The sequence below is a fragment of the Arachis hypogaea genome, chromosome 11, assembly GCF_003086295.3.
Source record: "Arachis hypogaea cultivar Tifrunner chromosome 11, arahy.Tifrunner.gnm2.J5K5, whole genome shotgun sequence".
NCBI classification, from domain to species: Eukaryota; Viridiplantae; Streptophyta; class Magnoliopsida; order Fabales; family Fabaceae; genus Arachis; species Arachis hypogaea.
Window position 1 is genome coordinate 137,193,401 of NC_092046.1, and position 18,729 is coordinate 137,212,129.

The following is an 18,729-nucleotide window of genomic DNA, read 5'->3' on the forward strand; positions in this document are numbered from 1 at the left end:
AGATAACCCAGCCCTAACTATTGTTAAATATTCGGCTTTTAGCAACAAAATCTTTGGAGCAAAAAGAGCTTGAAAGAATCGTATATGACAATGGTTACTATTTGTCAGAGATCAATCCCATGCTAAGTTATGGTACAGTGTAGCTATAACATGGAGCAGCCTAACCAAATTAGTAAAGAAAAATAACTAACTAGTAGAATAAATGAAAAAGAATGTATAAAATTGCAATGGGCAATTAAACCAAGCTAAAACAAATGAATCAATCTGTCCTGCACATACATTCTTTACACCTAGGATATCTGTAAACACTTCTAGCCTTGGGCCTTGTCTGTACATGCTTAGTTTGTCTAATTGCTTTCCTCATTCTCTGTTCAAACACTCGCCATTCTATGGTAGAGTTCTTCATGAATATACTAGCAAGCCTGCGCTTATTAGGACGTATTGTTGGCATTCTTCCTCCTCCATAATATATTCGATACCCGGACACCAAAGATGACAACTGACTACCCGAATCGGTCATGGCAAATGCATCAGAAGCAGTGCATCCTATGAAGTCCAGTGCTGCTAACTACAATAGATATCGTTTCTTGTTATTCATCAAAAGAGTAACAGTAAAGCCAAAAAAGACCCAATGTTCCTCTTATGATGTTGTGTTTTCATATCCACATGCACATGCACGCATGCACACATTGCTATGCACGCTCAAATGAAGCTAAGGATCAAATAGAATAAAAACATAAATGGATACTCACCTGAGATGAATAATTTGCAAAGGGTTCAAGTTCGGCAGCAGAAAGTAAGTTCTCCTTAGTGACTAATTTAGGGTACAAGCTGGTCAAAGCAACCAACCGCGAGCGACCTCCATATAAATTAGATCCAGCTACAAATACATGTGTCTTGCGGTTGAAACCAAGACCAGCAAGCATAAGGACTGCTTCTTCCGGTGTCAAAGGACATAGGCCTTCGGCCCTGAGCTCTGAGGGAGAAGGCAATCTGCATAGAATATTTAAATTATTGAGGTCAAACAAGTTCCAAGAGTAAGGCTTTTTCTTTATCAAAAATAAAATTTCTGTCTATGGGGAGAATTTCACATGATTAAGATTATAGTGACACATACTTTGTAGTCCTCTTCAACTGTGCCAATGCAGGGAAATGAATTTCACGATATGCGTCCAATTCTTTCCTCTCTTCTTCACCTCCCCCAAATTCACATAAAGAATGGGAAACCATGTCAATTTCAAATCTGAGATGTATAGCTAGGTATTTTGATGCTTTCTTGACATTATTTCCATTTTCCTCAACTGATTCTGCAAATGGACCAAGAAGATAACGGTCCAACGGTCCAATAAGACCTTCATGTTTGCGTAATCTTTTAAGAAGCAAAGCACCAGTTTTTTGTATTCTGGGAACAAATTGCAGGGCATGAAAGTTACATCTGCAACGAAGTCTCTATATGAATTTCCCGATTAGGAATAGCACACTAGGGCTTGAAATTTAAGAAAGACAATAATAGAGGCATATCTGCCAGAACCTGGCAATTTGATTGTAATATCTAAGCATCAAATGACATTTACCTGAAGTTCAAATGGTATTGGGTCAAATGCAAGGCGATTCCCAAATCCAACAAAGTGAACAACTTGATTCTTAAGTATAATAGGTAGGATGTTTTTCAAGTAAAAGCTAGGCTTTGCCTCCTTTACCATGTCAACATCTGTCACCTGAAAAAGCATTCCCACAATTAAGAACATACAGAGCCAATATATTTGAGTGTACTTATACTCTTATAGTCTGCTGAAGTAGGAAAGTTACTTACAACACTACCAATTGCCTCCAAGTCCAAAGACTGCAGTTCCTTGGGAAGTTCACGCACTATCCGAATATCAGGAGTCAAGTAGTTAATAAAATGCTCCTCCTGATAGATATCGCTGAATTGACTATGAAATTATGAAATAAGAGATCATAAGTTACACTTACAAATTCGAAACGTCATAAGAGAATACCCATGGACAGCAAATGTGAATATAAAAATAAAGTAGAATAAATGCTAAAACTAGAAATTTTACCATGGTAGTTTCCCTTCCAAAAATATGGGATAAAAAAGGCAGTAGTTAGTGAATTGCTAACCCATATGCCTAACCAGCTAACCTATCCCCCTGAATTTTTCATATAACTTGTAGCTATGTATTAGAATCACAGGTTTTATTCAGCTACAACAATCATAAAAAATTCACTTTCATATTATAACATCCCAGTAATCATCAGAGTTTTTACTAAGCATTTGGTCTAGCAACTAAATATTTCGAGAGAAATTAGGGGCTTGTTTGGTTTGCATTTCCAGTGTATTATGTTTTTAGTATTTTTGTGGGGAAAAAGAAGATTCACTGTGAAAACAATAAAATCTTTCTTTTCTTCATAAAATCCTAAAAGAATACTGAAAATGGAAATGAAAATGAAACACAAACCAAACATGCCCTATATTGTGTTAGTCAAACTATGAAGAGGATGAGGAAGGAAAAAGATAGACAGAACATCACCTCACATCTCTCCATACACTACTGTACATAAATTTGGGAATGACCAAAGTTGAATTTAGTAATCGTGCCACAACAACAGCATTGCAAACCTGTGGCGAACCAAATTGATCATTTATGCTGAGTTAATCCATTAAAAAGAAAAAACACTTTCAAATCAAACAAAACCCAAATTCAAAGATGCAGTAAGCATAAAAACATAGCAGTCTAACAAAGAATACTTACAGCAACCCGCTGTTGATTGATCCCACCATTTGCAGTAACAAAAATGTATCCATTCTTTCCTTCTGGGAGAGTACATTAAAGGATAGCAGAGTGTGAGTTCATGACACAAGGAAATCTTGTTTGTACTCACTTTCCGACATACAAAGTGCTGCAGTTCTAAGTTCTAGCACACATACCATTAGGTTCCCAATTACGCAGATCAGAACAAGGTCTCCAAGTAGATGCAGGAGCCAAAGGTTCCTGCCACAAATCCTTTGGTTCTCGTTTATCCTGTCCCATATGAAAACTAAATCAGAAATACTTACACAAACATGCACCAGAGAGAAATCCAAAACAATTAGAAATCATTCTATAAACTCTATGGCTTTACCTCTGCCAAGGCATGGGCAGCCAAAGCCAGCATCCTTTGATATCCCTTGTGTGGTTTTTTCCCTTTTCCAGACTTGTTCCCTTTACCCTGTAAGCATCAGCAAAAAATAATGACCAACACTTAGAAACACAACAAAATCATCCAGCAGCCATGAAATTAAGTTATATTAATATCCCAACTATTCTATATATAGCATATAAAATTAGAGCAACATGTTTATCTACCAACTATCAATGCATATATACTATATTAACGGTGAGTACAATATGAGGATAACAATATACTATTTATGAATGGAAGAAACAAAGCACCTGAACCGAAACTGAAAGGGAAACAGAGGAACGGATGGATAACTTGGCAGCAGATTTAGAAACAGGAAGATTTGGTGCGTCATGTTGAAGCCTTGCGAGCATAATCCAGTTCACAAGGAATAAGGAACCTAGCAAAGCAACAAGTGCCATAACTACTTTGAGGCGTTTCCATCGGTACCATGGAAATTGGGATCTGCTTCTGCGGCAACTTAAGGGGTGACTGGGGCCCACCCTCGACGAGTGAACCGGCGACGATTGGCGGCTCCGGGGGGTAAGGGGGGATGAGGAGGAATAAAGACCGTTGAAGGAGGCGGAACGGGTGGCGATGGGTCCGCACCGATCTGGAACTGGAAGGCCGTCGGATGCGGACACCATGATTCGGGTTCGGTTCAGATCAGATCCGTAAGTGTGGAGACAAAAAAAATCTGAATGAATTGTTTCGAAGGATTGAATAACAACCGTGATAACAGCCGTGGCGCCAAGTTGGGGTTCTTATGTTAAAGTAAAATGAATGAGCTAAGAGCGTAGAATTTCTACTTGGTTTCGTGAAATTGAATTATTTTTCTTCTTAATCCTGGGGTTTGATTCTCCATTGAAACATGACACCATTTTTAACTTGCAATTTTTTAATATAATTAATTGATATTTTCATCCACGTTATTTTTTGTAGAGTTTAATTTTGATATGCGGTCTAAATATATAATTATATTTATTTTTTTATATAATTATTTATTTTTTGCTACTTTATATTATGTTATTATTGTTTAATTATAAACTAATATACTAAAAAATAAGAAGAAAAAGCAGCAGCAAAGAAGGATGTTGCTTATTCGTCAAAAGTTTGGCATTGATCAGTTAAAGAAGCAGTATAGTATCACTATAGCTTTGGTAAGACCAATCCACTTAGCAACAGGGGATATTAACCAAACTGATAATTCAAGCACTTTTGTGAGCTATTAGTTCCTGAATTTGCAACTAACTTAATTAGTTAGTTATAGTTTCAAAAGAAAATGTTCAAAGGATAATGGAGTAGAAACAGCTAGATCTCTACTGAACAGGGAATGGAACACCGCCTAATGCCAATGTAAACAGTGATTAGATGATATCTTGGTGAATGAGAATCAGGAGCCAGGCTTTTTTTTTTTTTTTTTTGGTCAAGGGAGCCAGGCTTTGATGTTAGTTCTTGGGTCCATTCTTATTATTATTATTATTATTATTATTATTATTATTATTATTATTATTATTATTATTTTGTCTCAATTATTTTATGTTGTTACTCAGAGGTGTAAGACATTAGGTCCATTCTACTTAGTAAATTTGATGATGGGTGTCATAGGCAGAGCCCGGAGAACAAGTGCCGTTACACTCACACTCACACTGGCAATTAACATGCTGGACATTTGAGCCCGTCTCTTATTGGAACACTAGTTATTTTCTTTTCCGTGAGCATTAACCAGACAAGGTTTCAGACTCTCTGGTAGACAAAAAGTTTCAAAGGTGATAAGATAACTTTTTTATTCAATAGGACACCCAAAAATGTGACTACTAGAAAAAGAAATCTTAATTGCACCACTCAAGACATATTTATATTAATTAGGCCTCCAAAAACAACCCCACGAGGAAAAAATGTCTTAAAACGCATGAGATGTATCATTTGGTACAGTACAAATGGCAAATGGGGTGCATGTCATATGTCAACTCAACTTATCTTAGACCTAAATTCAGTAGCAACGACATCTTTTTTTTTTTTTTGGGTATATTGTTGTTTGATTTCTTTAATCTCGTTTTACGTTAAACAACTTTTTTTTTTGGGTGCAACACGTTTAAGAAATTTAATCATTTTGCTTTCAAAAACAATGATCATTTTTCTGTTTTAAAAAGATAACTAAAGCCCACAATAAATCGGGCTAACCACCAACTATTAAAGCAAATAAGAGAGGACAAAAAGGTAAGTGTGGAGTGGAAGCCTTTCTTCGTTTTTGAAGCTGTAAATCCAACAGTTCACGGAGAAAAAGAGGATCTTTTCTCTTGGAGGAAGAGCTAATTTCTCTAGATAGCTAGAGCAACTACTTTGAATGAAAATTTGTTTATCTTTGATAACAGAGCTCTGTTAAAGGAAAAAAGAGAAAATCATAACATCACCAACTGAAACAATCACACATTTCTGAGTCTAAGTTCTAAGTATAGCTAGTCAACATTTTAAACTCATGGTAGTATTGGTAGAGAAGTTCTTCACCTTGATGGAGACCAGGATGTCAGTGAACATCAGATAAAAAAAAGTTGGTTGGAAGAATTTTGATAGAGAAGAATGTAAACAAGGTTACTGTGAAAAAATCAATCAAGAGAATGTGGAGAGAGCCTCAAGGTTTGATTATCTCAAGCATGGGCGCAAATACATATTTGTTCAACTTCAAGCATGAAGAATATACCATAAAAATTCATGGAGAAGGGCCATGGAGGGTGGACGAACATATACTTAGCTTGCAATGGTGGAGGCCAGAACTTTCATTCGAAAAGGTATGTTATAACTTCATTGCTATCTGGGTCCAAGTTCATGCCTTTCCCATGGAAAAGTTGAACAAAAGTAATGCTGAAAAGATAGGAGCTTCTCTAAGAAAACTATTAGAAGTTGAAGATCCTTATGTTGACGAGAATTTGCTTAGAAACTTTCTGAGAGTCAGAGTGGAGGTGAATGCGTTGAAGCAATTGAAAACAGGGTTTTGGTACAAGAGAAATAATGGCAGCTATTCTTGGGCATCATTTAAATATGAAAGGTTATATGATTATTGCTATAATTGTGGAAGGATAGGTCATGATAGGAGAAGCTATAGAGAGGAGACGGCAATGGCTATTCACAACTCAAACTTACCAAGATATGGGCCAGATCTTTCAGTTTCGGAACTCAAGTCGATTTCTTCATTAGCTGAAAAAGCTGGAATCAGGCAAAAAGACAATGGAATTAAAATTTCATAACCGATTTTATGGGTGGCGCGTGGAAAAAATACATGAAATAGAGAGTGGGTAATGAAAGGAGGAAGAGAATGTAGGCCTATCCAAGAGTAGGTAGATACTGCAGAAGCTAGAGACACAGAAGCAGACCTACATGCAACTAGAAGGTTCCAACAACAGATGGAGATAAAAGAAATGAGCAGGGAAGAAGATACACAATGTCTTGAAAATTGTGATGGCCATAATATGGAGGAAGAAAAAAAAAAGATAAAAAAAGTGTTATTGGAATAATATTAGTAGAAGAGGAGAGTGAGAAAGTGATTAATGAGAAGGAGATTGGGCCAGCTTCAAAAGGTCATTTCCAAACTTTGAAACCAAAAGAGAAAGAAGTTGAATCCATGCAAGTAACCCATAAGAAAAAGGCTTTAAGTATACAGGAGCACGAGTATTTGGATAAAGGTAAAGAAGTAGAGAATTTTTCACAAAAAAAAAATTAAGAAAAAATAGATGGGCTTGAAAGGCAGGATGAAGTGTCACTAAGCAAGCAGGATGATGCATCCTAAAAAATTAACAAGGCCATATTTTTATCAGAAAATGGCCCATAGGAGGAAGAGCATGATTTAATTCCTGGACAGCTGCTAAAGAGGCAATAAGGGGAGAAGGCAGAGGAAGAGCAGCAAATGGAGTTGAACAAAATAAATATAGAAGGCATTCAAAAGAGAATCAAGTTCGATTATGTTGAGAAGTTCCAGAGACAATGCAGCCAGGAAGACGTAAAGGAGAAAAATTGGAAACAAATCCACAAGGCTAAAGACGGATGGTTTTATATTGTTGAACTTGCAGATGATGAAGAGGAGAAAGTCAACAACAACCAAGTTATGACAGTAGCATACCAGTATGAGATTGATTTGGCCCAAAGATTATGTAATACTTTAAGACTAAAAAGAGGAAGGGAAGAAGAGGTACATATGCAAATAATAGAAGACATTACCAAAGAATGGGAGAATTCGGCATAGTTTCAGGGAGTAAGGAAGAAGAGTAAAATGGTCCCAATAATTTCAGGTAAAGGTCAAAAAGTGCAAGATGCGCAAGGAATTAAAGAAACTATGGAAGGCATAAAGGCTGAGGAGGCGGGCCTTATCATATCCCACCCTCACCCATAAGTATAATCAATTGGAACTGTCGCTGGTTAATAGCTCCCGCGACAGTTTCAGAATTAAAAAATCTGTGCAAACAGATTAAACCAGCCACTGTCTTCTTAATGGAAACAAGAGCAAAGGAAATGTATGTAAACAAACTTAGGAAGAAGCTTCATTTTGATAAAATGTTTTGCATAGAACTCCGAGTTTGTCCGGAGGTCTTTGCTTATTTTGGAAAGAAAGTTTGGATATTATCATATATTCCTGGAGTATCAATTTTATTTTAATGCATGTTAAGGATAAAAAAGAGAATAAATGGTATTGTAATTTTGTATATGAAGACCCTATTTTTATAGAAGGAGACAGCTATGGAGTGAGCTCATTTCCAGAAAAGATGACCAACAAAAGCCTCAGGTTTTTATTGGAAATTTCAACAATATTTTGAACCAAAAAGAAAAAATTGGCCTTCACCCAAAACCAAGTAGCCAAATCATTGAATTTAAAAAGCTAATTAATGCTTATGCTCTCATGGATTTAGAATTAAAAGGAGGAAGATATACTTGATACAGCAACCCAAGAAATGATTTCATTACAAGAGAAAGGATAGATCGAGCTATGACAAACTGGGAATGGAGAAGAATGTTCCAACATGCTACCCTAATTGCTTTACCAGCTATAAGTTCAGATCACAGTCCTATTATTATAATGCTAGAACTAAGGAAGAAGAGCAACATATTTTTCAAATATGAAGCATATTAGGAGGACCATGAAGAATGCGGGGATATTGTAAGAAGAGGGTGGAACAAGCCAACAGAAAGTGAAGAAGCATGGCAGAAATTAGCAGAAAAATAAAGAACTGCACACAAGAATTGAAGAAATGGAGCAAAAAAATCTTCTCAAGATTGGACAAAGAGATTGCCAATCTAAGCACCATATTGCAGAAACTACAAGATTCGGATCTATCAGAAAGACAGCAGGAGTAGATTATTGAAATAAAATCAAGAATAGCCAATCTTTGGAAGCAAGAAGAAAAATTTTGGGGACAAAGGGCAAGACTGAAGTAGCTCAGGTGGGGTGATAAAAACACTTTCTTTTTTCATGCAACCACCATTCAGAGGCGAGATAGAAACAGAATAGAAAGATTGAAAAATAAGGATGGTAATTGGATTTGTGAAGAAGGATATTATGAGGATGATTGAGGAGCATTTTGGAAATATATTTAAAACTTCAACCAGAACATATTGGCAAGGGTGCATAAGCAAGATTCCGAATAGGGTCACACGAGAAATCAATGTTGATTTAATGGAAGAAATTAAGGACAGTAAGATAAGGGAGGCTGCCTTCAGTATAGGAGCTCTTAGAGTACCGGGACCTGATGGATTAAATGAACCTTTCTTTCAAAAGCACTGGGACGACATAAGCAAGGAAGTTGGAGATATGGTCAAAGATTTTTTCGTGAACAAAAGATTACCAGAGAGTATGGGAGAAACTACTGTGGTCTTAATTCCAAAAATCAAGCAATTAGAGAGCCTTAATCATTTGAGACCGATAAGTTGTTGCAATTATATTTACAAAATCATTGCAAAAATCATGGTCATGAGGTTAAGAAAATGGCTCAACATGCTAATTTCACCTATTCAAAGTGCTTTTATGGGCAGGAGACAAATTCAGGATAACATAGTTATAGTTCAAGAAGCATATCACAATTTAGAAAAGAAAGAAAAAGAAGCTTCAGGAAATTTGGCAATCAAGCTAGACATGAAAAAGGCCTACGACCACTTGGAGTGGGATTTTTAGAGTCCTTCTAGCTTTTGGGTTCCAAAAAGAGTAGGTGCAACTAGTGATGATGTGTGTTAAGAATGCAAATTATAGATTTAAAGTGAACGAAAATTTAACAGAAAAGGTGTATCCGCAAAGAGGACTTAGACAAGGTGATCCTTTATCACCATACCTATTCATATTAGTTGTTGAGATTTTCTCCATCCTCATGGAAGAAGCACATAGAGAGGCTGAATCTCGGGGTTCAAAATCAGACCAGGAGCTCCAATTCTCACTCGTCTCCTTTTTGCAGATGATTGTATTATTTTGGATGAAGCAAAAGAAGAGGAAATCTACCAGAAAATACTTATACTAAATGAATATATGGAAGTGTCAGGTCAAAAGATCAATGTGAAAAAATCAGGGATCACCTACGAAAGATAGGTTCCAATACAAGTAAGGGTAAGCATAGAGGAAGTCTTGGGAATGTCAGCTTGAGATAATCCGGGAAAATATTTGGGCCTCCCAGCTCAGTGGGGAAGATAAAAAAGCAGGGCTCTAGGATGGATTGAAGAGAGAGTTATGAACAAGATGGATGACTGGAAGGAAAAACTTTTGAATCAAGCAGGTAAGGAGGTTTTAATAAAGTCAGTGATACAAGCTATCCCGACATATGCTATGAATGTGATCATGTTTCCCAACAATTTCTGTCAAAGACTAAGTGCAAGAATTACCCGCTTTTAGTGGGTAGCACCAGGTAGAGACCGAGGCATACATTGGAAGGATTAGGAAACCATTAGCAAGTGCAAGCTGAAAAGTGGGTTAGAATTTAAAGATTTTCAATGTCAAAATATTGTCCACCTAGCGAAGCAAGCTTGGAGGATGATTAAGGTTCCAGAAGCATTGTGGATAAAAATTTTAAAATCCATATATTTTTCCAACTCGGACTTTTGGGATGCGCAAGTTCAAAAGCGAGCATCATGGGTGTGGAAAAGCCTCTTAATTGGGAGAGATTTTTTTAGAAGAAATGGCAAATGGTGTGTGAAAAATGGAGAAAAATAGTAAAAGGAAAAGATAATTGGATTGCAGGCATGACAAAAAGCAGTGATAGGACGGGCAACATGAATAGGAGGGTATGTGAGCTAATAATAAGAGGAGAAGAGTGGAATAGAGCTAAGATTGAAGCAGAATTTTCCCAACATATGATTCAAAAAATCTTTCAAACACCTATTAATCTGAGGGAAAGGGAAGATTTCTTATACTGGCCATATAAACAGGATGGGATGTACACTATTAAATCGGGATATTACATAGCAAGAAAGGAAGTGTCGGCAAGAAAACAACAACAAAAGCCTTCGAGCTCAATAACTAGAGCAGATTGGAGGGAGTTATGGAAAGGTATATGGGAGTTACAAGTACCACAAAAAGTTAAAAATGTTTTTGTGGAAAGCTTCTCAAAATGTTGTACCAGTAAACTCTAATTTACACAAAAAGAAGTTAACTAAGACACCAATGTGTCAGATTTGTCATGAGGAAGAGGAAATAACTGAACACGCCCTTTTTCTATGCCTGTGGACTAAAGCTACTTGGTTTGGAGCGCAATCTCAGTGCATTCCAACAAAAGAGACAGTTTCATCTTTTGGGAATCGGTTCTTAGAAAATATTTTGAAGATAAAGCAAATTGAAGGGAAAGAACAAGACATCATGATTAGTAGAGTTGCAGTCTTATGCTGGGAGATTTGGAAGACACAAAATAGAGCAATATACCAAAAAAGGAGGTAAATTCTAATTTGACGATCATGAAAGCCAAAACAGGAGAACAGGAATACAGAAAATCCATACAATCAGACATAATCAACAAACACAAAATCAGTAGAGATAGAGTGGGGCACATTACCTGGAGAGCACCGTCAGAGGGTTGGTTAAAAGCTAATGTTGATGCAGCATTCAGAGCAATCACAAGGAAGGCAGCAACCGCGGTTGTGATCAGAGACACAGATGAAAAGCTTCTGTTGGGAGTAACAGAGATAATTGCTTCATGTTCAGCACTGGCGGCAGAAGCAAATGCTATAAGAAATTCAATGATCATAATAAGTAATTTAGGATTAAGCAATGTTTTGATAGAATTAGATTGCTTACTCTTAATCCAAGCATTGAAATCAAAAGGTAGCTTGGGGGAAGTGGATCTGATTTTGATGGATATTGCAGAGATGAAGCAGGAAGTCTTTGGTGGAGAATTCACATGGATTAAAAGTATTATTAAAAGTAATATTATGATGAACAAACATTATTAAAAGTATTATTAAGTGTTTAATAAATTGTTTCAAATTGTTTGTTTGATGAATCTGGTTTAGTGTGCAGGAAAGAAAATTATTTTTCTTTATAGCCCATTTAAAGAAAGCTCATCTCGATCACCAAACAAAGGTGGCCTCATACCAAAGTGTTTTAAATCAGGTGGTTGAATGTTAAAAAGAGAAAAAAAATCCAAAGAGGCCCAAATCCTTCGAAACCCATGAAGAATTAAAGAAAAGAACCAAGGGTCCACAAGCTTCATACGTTATACACATTCTTGGTTACTGGAACTTGGAATTAAATTCAATTTAATTCCCTTGAAAGCTTCCACCAAAAGCTTTTCTTTCTTCTTGCTTATCTCTCTTTCTTCGGTCAAATCAATCTCTTATCCAAGAAGAAGAAAAAAGAAAATGGAAAGCTCAGAGATTAGGTGTGAAGAAAGGCAAAAAGATTTTTGCCGAATCAAAGCAAAGAAAAGAAGGCTACATCCCAGTAGCTAGTTCCTTCGATCAAACACAACAAAAGTTTATTTCCTCCTTTGTGCTACATTGAGGATCAAAGAAGAAAGCTTCAAGGTCTCAAGTATGGAAGAGGTAACAATGGAGAACGTGAAGCCATCTTGGTTCAGAAGAAATCAACGATCAGAATAAAAACTTAGGGCCAAAGTCAAGTTCAATGGTCAAGATTGAAGAAGCTTGAAGAAAAAGGATGAGAGAGAAGAGGTGAGCATGCATGCACCAGCCTCGGTCCTCTCCCTCCTCTCTGTTGAAGCCGCTGCTACTCTGATGTTGGAGAAGAAAGACTGCATGAGGGTTGAACTTCTTTCAACCTTGGAAGCTTCACCCTTCTATATTAAGGGTGAACGGCTAAGGGTTGAAGGCAAGGAGAGTAAGTGAAAAGCACAGAATTCACTCTCATAGCTACTCAAGCTGTTAGAGTTCTTCTTCTTCATGTAGTTTATTTTGTATTTTCTTTTTCTCAGTTTGGATCTGTCTGAGTCTCATTGTAAAAGGCAAACATGGTGAGGTTTGTATGAAAAAGCCAATGAGAGGTAAAAGGCAGTGAATTAAAACTATGAGAAAAAGGCATAAGATGTCTCAGAGTTTCGTTGTACATCGTTATGTCTTGTGTCATGATCCTGTGGGATTCCCTTACAAGTTGGGTTAGCACTTTGTTATTGAAAACTAGGTTTGAGTCCTAGTCAAGTTCAGATTGGGTTTAGAATCTGGATTTGTCCCAAATAGGATTGGGTAGATCCTAGGGAAGCATTGGTGTTTGTAATCTTGAAAAAGAGATAGTGAAATTCTATCATTGTTGTGATGGAAACTGGATGTAGGCTACATTGTACCTTGTAGCTGAACCAGGATATATCTAGGTGTTATTTCTTCTTCTCTTCTACTTTTCTGTTTCTGTTACTCAAGAGACAAAAATGAAAATGGCTCTCAGTTGACCACGAGACAAAAGTGAAAATATCTCCTAAGTTTCCTTGAGAAAGAAAAAGTAATATTCAGCAGAGAAAGTAGCTAAGATTCAACCCTCTTATCTTAGCCACTGATAACCATTAGTATTGATGTCTTTATTTAGTGTGAACTAAGGATATTCTATACTAAAAGTAGCTTCTGAGAAGGGACACCTTATTTCTTAATTGTAGTAATATAGTTTGCGCTTGTACAAACCTGAGAGTAAGATCTAAAAAGGTACTCAAATCTGTTTATCATATTTAATTATATATATTGGAAACAGTAACTTCTTAAATAATTACCCATAGATATCAGTAGAAGGATGTGCATTTTAATCTTAGAATCATTATTTATGGATAATTGAGTGTCTCAATCATTTATGTATCACGTTTTTCATTTTGTAATCCTGTTTAATCAATTTTTTTAATTGTAGTCAAGTATGCTTATGTATATAAAAATCATTCAAATTAGATGTTTTGGGTTTAATTTGTATAGTGAGTATGTATAGAATATTTTGTTTATTTAAATTAATGATAATACTTTTCTAATGTTGTTAACAAAGATCTTTTGTAACATTTATATTAGAGTATTGCTATAGAATGAAGATCTATTGTAATATTTTTTAAAGTGTTCTTAGAAAGACTTATTGTGAGATTTTCTAAGTGTTATAAAAAATATTTATGGTAACGTTTTTTAAGTGTTACAAAAAATATTTATGGTAACATTTTTCTAAGTGTTACAGAAAATATCTATGGTAAAAATTTTTTAAGTATTACAAAAAATATCTATTGTAACATTTCTATAAGTGTCACTACAAGAAACATCGTTAAAATCGACGGCCAAGCTGTCGATAATATTAAAAATCGACGACAAAATTGACGACGGAAGTGGTTGCTATTAAACTTGTCGATTTTTAAAAGTTCTAATAGAATCGACGGCTTGCTAAGCTGTCGATAATAATCTAATAAAATCGACAGTATTTCCGTCTATAATATGAGTTTGAGAACTTTTGCCTTCTTAATAAAATCGACAAAAGAGCTGTCGATTTAATTATTTAGATACCGACAAATACTTAATAAAATCGACAACATTGCCGTCGATATATTCTTTGTCTGTATTTTGTTTTTTATTGTCTATTTTAAATTTAAAAAGCGACCACACTGACGTCGATTTTAATAGCTATATTTTTTAATTATTTTTTCTATTTGAAAAATAGTAGATAATTAATACAAATAAACTTTTAAATATAGAAATAAAATTTATACAAAATATTAGAAAAATAAACTTCTATATAAAAATAAAATTTATACTAAATATTAGAAAGCTAAAAATGAAAATTAAAGAACATAAGGAAGCCAAAGTAAATTTGGTAACAAGATGTTATTAAATATAAGGATAAACTTCATATTTTGTCTTAGACGTCCTCGCTCTCAAACTTTATAGTTGGAAAATATCCACACACCATGACACCAATGTGATCCTGATGGAATTCTATTACCCAAAAAGCATAAAGGACTTTACAGATGGATGACATCTACAATAATCTAAACATGGGTTTATAACTACTACGTTTGGGAAGGATAAGGATGGTAATTCACAAAATTAATTAACTTATAATCAAGAACCAGTAGTGTAACAGCCATGTTTTGCTGAGACATGCAAGTATGCAATACCACACTGTATAATAATATTTTAGAGCCAAAACAGTATCCACACACTAGTAACACTCGCAAGACCTTATTTATCCTTAGTAACACACCATCTATGGTATTTCTGTGTATGTGCCCTAGAAAAAACTCCAAATTCAATGAAAGGATGAAGATATGGCAAGCCTGCAACATAGTCCATTTGAGTGTTCCTTCAATGTAAATGAGCAGAGAGGTAGTCCAAAACTGATCCAGGATCATTTTTGCAAGCTCCTACTTGTATTTGGTGAACAGTTAGTGAGAAATTGTATAATAGGGGCTAAGGACACACAAAATCCTGGATTCATATTTACGCCCAAACTATTTAAGATATTGGTATATAAACCCAGACAATACCCATTACTCAATCAACTTGCTAGGCTATTCAAATCTATCCACAATTCTTCAAACGTCTATAATTTGTAAAAGGGAGACCAAGGAATTCTGATGCCAATAATCTCTCACTCTCTCTCTAAATGGATCCCATCTTCAATTCTATGTTCGAATATTTTAATTGTAAAGATTTTTTTACCACATAAACTCAGTTACTTAGAAGAATCTGTCAACCAAAAAGAGACAGAATCCAGCAGCTAGCAAATAAATGCTCCCAAATTGCAAGTCAGCAAGCTTACCACTGCACAGGAAAATAATTAACCTTCACACAAGTAAATCAATAAAATAATTTAATGTCATAGCTATTCACTATGTTCACAAGTGTTATATTCAGCTTTCTATTTGGAAATAAATCAACAAAATAAAAAATAAGAACAGAAATAACATGCAGTATCTAAGAAAGTTGGAATGATGATAAATTTTAAATTTAAGCAGTTTTATTCCAACATAAAGGTTAGACTAGTATTGGATATTTGCCATAGAAAAAGGTACAGATTGATTGGCATTCCAGAAAAGAATGTATATCTAGATTCGAAAAATAAAGCTTGAAGCTAGGAGTTTGCAAGAAAGCATGAAGGCATCTCTTCTTGTCAAGTTAAGGGAATACAAAACTAATTTGAACAACTTGAAAAGTGAACTTAAAAGAATCACATCGGCTGCTAATAATAATGATGATGAGTTGTTGGAACTGGGATAGGCTGATACATTAGCGGTTGGTATCATTCTTCTTGCTCTGTTTTGGGAGTTAATTAGATGATGTAATGATGATAGCATGCAGGTATCATCAAATGATCACAAGGGAAGACTGGTGATGTCTACAGAGAGATTGAATCAGTCGTCTAAAAGAATAAAGGAGGGCAGGAGAAGCATGCTGGAAACAGAGGAGCTTGGCGCCTCCATCCTCCAAGATTTGCATCAACAACGCTAGTCACTACTTCATGCCCACAACACGGTAACTTAATTTCATTTCAAGATTTAGTACTAGTCACCAAAATACTAACAAACCATATACGCAATATGTAATGCAGCTTCATGGAGTGGATGATAACATCGATAAAAGCAAGAAGATTTTGACAGCCATCTCAAGAAGGATGAGTAGGAATAAATGGATTCTTGGCTCCTTCATGGCAGCCATAGTCCTTGCAATTATACTTATAACTTTTGACTAATGATAAACGCTATCCAATAATCACAAAGTTAACACTTGACACGGCAATTTCAATAGCTATAGCAATAATCCAAAACCCAATGTTTTGTAATTCTAGAATAGAACAAACTAAAAGGGGTTTCAATTTCAAACGATCCACATAATGAAGAAGCAATAACAGCAAAAAGGTGGGGGACTCACGCAAAAGGAGAAGGCTCAACAAAGAGAGCAATTCGACGAGGCCTTGAATTGTTCTCAGTGACCCTCTTCTCCTTCCTCCTCACGCAATTCTCGTAGAGGACCAAACCTCTGACATTAACATCACACCATAGTCTTAGATCTTAAAATAAAATAGAACCAGAATAAACATGACCATGATTTCTAAATTTAGAAAATAGGAGATTACGATTAGGTCATAGTTTCCACCTGAAATAGGAAATTTCCAAATGAAACTGAAGTTGGCTCTAAAAAGAGTTCAGTAACAGTCAGAAAAAGATACCTGGTTATTGTAAGCTTGATTGAGAGAGCAGAAAAGGACCAAAATAGGAGGAGCGACGGCGGCAACAGAGAGAAGGAGCGATGACAGCAGCGGAGCGACGGCGGCGCGAGCAAACATAGTAACGGCAGCAACAGAGCGCAACGGCGGTGCGAGCAAACGGAGTGACGGCGGCGCAACCGTGACACCGACAGTGGAGAATGAGGGTTGGTGAATTTGGGGTAAAATGAGGGTTTATGAGAAAATGAGGAATTTGGGGTAAAATTGTGTTTCTGAACTTAGAGGTGGGAAGTGGACACGGGGTTGTGTTTTTAATTAGCAATAAAAATTGACAGCATATTTGTTGATTTTAATTTGAAAAAAAGGAACGCCTTTAGCGTCTATTTTATACATTAAATCCACACCATTTATTTGATTTTAGAAAGTAATCTAGACCGTTCAAATTTATCGACAAAAATATTGTCGATATTTTAAATATAAAAATAGACGTCATGTCTGTCGATTTTAAAATAAAAGTATTTTCAACCCCTGGTTCGTCGACAATATGATGATAATTAAGACAGGGTTAATGCATCATAAAAAAATCGACGACCAGGATATCGATTTTATTATTTTATTTTTATTTTTTTTTTAAATATCGACAGCAAGCCGTCAAAAAATACGCTTTTTCTTGTAGTGTGTTACCATGAATGGTCTATTGTAACATTTCTCATAATATTACTATAGAATATCTTTTGTAACATTTTACTAAATATTAAATCTTTAGAAAAATGTTAATAAAAAGTCTTTAATAACATAGAATATATATATTTAACATTTGTTAAAATGTTACTAATATACATAGGTAATATTTTAATATGATTTGATAACATTTTTTAAATATTAATAAAAGTCAAGTATGTAATAGTGATTACGATGAGTACAATATTTTAAAAAATATTGCTAAAAAATATCACTAAAATATAAAAAATATGACTTTAATTTTAACAATACTTCATTATTATTATTATTATTATTATTATTATTATTATTATTATTATTATTATTATTATTATAGGCATATTTGAATTCAATATATATATATGCAAAATTTTTTACTTGAATATGGCATGTTTTGGTTGGGGGAGGGGGGACTTTATTGGTACATTAGGATATCCTGTCTCAAGGTAGGTGTAGTAAGGTTTAATTTAGTGACTTTCAAGTTTCAAATATATACTAATACTAATAATACAAATTAAACTAAGGAGAAAAGTTGTCCTTTCATGCTTTCAATCTAGCTAACTTAAGGTTCAAGAGTCATCAAATTCAGTTTGACCCAAAATGTAACATTTCTTTGGCAGACATCCACGTAAAGATGGTATTTCCTCCAAAGTCCAGAGTACGTAGTTATGTATATGTATCATATAGTATCTGCTAAGGAAACAGTAGCTGTCAACTTGTCATGCATGCATCTAGACAAATAATTATTGATGTAAATCAAACGAGACAAAGGTGAGTGGGCTATTCACAACGATCCATCCATGAATTAATAACAATAGAAATGTTAATCTTATCATATTAGCTAGAAACAAAATCATATAGAGAGAGGTGATTAATGCAAGCCCATGATATTTCCCCTTGTATAGGTGAATTATTGGCTTTCCCACCTGCCAACCTTCTTATAGATAACGCATTCAATAACTAAAAGTACCGTTGCAAAAAAAAATGATCCAAATGACCAAATTCAATACCCTTTTCGTTTTCTATGGGGCCCTTATACTTTACACGGCAACCATCAATAGAACTGAATGAAATGGTGCGATTTAACTATGCTATTGCTACCATAGCAATTCCGTTTTGTGTCTTACAATATATATAGGACACAAATATCTGTGTAGAAGAAGCATAAGCTAAGTTTCCTAGTAAGGCAATTTCAATACTTGTCAATCCATTAATATACTTTAATATATAGAAGACAACCAACAAAAAAGACG

At 35.1% G+C, this 18,729-nt stretch overlaps 2 protein-coding genes and 1 long non-coding RNA gene across 4 annotated transcripts; 1 reads left to right on the forward strand and 2 right to left on the reverse strand.

Annotated features, from left to right (window-relative positions):
• Positions 1-52: 52 nt before the first annotated feature.
• LOC112722861 (O-fucosyltransferase 15) lies at positions 53-4,511 on the reverse strand. 2 transcript variants are annotated; one of them, XM_025774044.3, is made up of 10 exons: positions 3,438-4,511; positions 3,127-3,213; positions 2,933-3,026; positions 2,757-2,818; positions 2,535-2,623; positions 1,814-1,934; positions 1,575-1,718; positions 1,118-1,449; positions 753-993; positions 53-568 (listed from the first exon to the last, which is right to left on the reverse strand). In XM_025774044.3, exons 1-10 carry the CDS (start codon positions 3,810-3,812, stop codon positions 260-262), a joined length of 1,854 nt encoding a protein of 617 aa, XP_025629829.1. In that variant the 5' UTR covers positions 3,813-4,511; the 3' UTR covers positions 53-259. The 2 variants fall into 2 exon arrangements, with proteins under 2 accessions (XP_025629829.1, XP_025629830.1); XM_025774045.3 differs by having other exon boundaries at positions 2,933-3,042; positions 3,438-4,107.
• A 1,308-nt stretch (positions 4,512-5,819) lies between these two features.
• On the forward strand, positions 5,820-6,410 carry LOC112721925 (uncharacterized). The gene has a single exon (XM_025772944.1). It carries the CDS (start codon positions 5,820-5,822, stop codon positions 6,408-6,410), a length of 591 nt encoding a protein of 196 aa, XP_025628729.1.
• A 7,990-nt stretch (positions 6,411-14,400) lies between these two features.
• Positions 14,401-17,042, reverse strand: LOC112722863 (uncharacterized). The gene is made up of 3 exons (XR_003812402.2): positions 16,760-17,042; positions 16,462-16,569; positions 14,401-15,354 (listed from the first exon to the last, which is right to left on the reverse strand). It is a non-coding gene; the product is annotated as an uncharacterized lncRNA (long non-coding RNA).
• Positions 17,043-18,729: the final 1,687 nt, after the last annotated feature.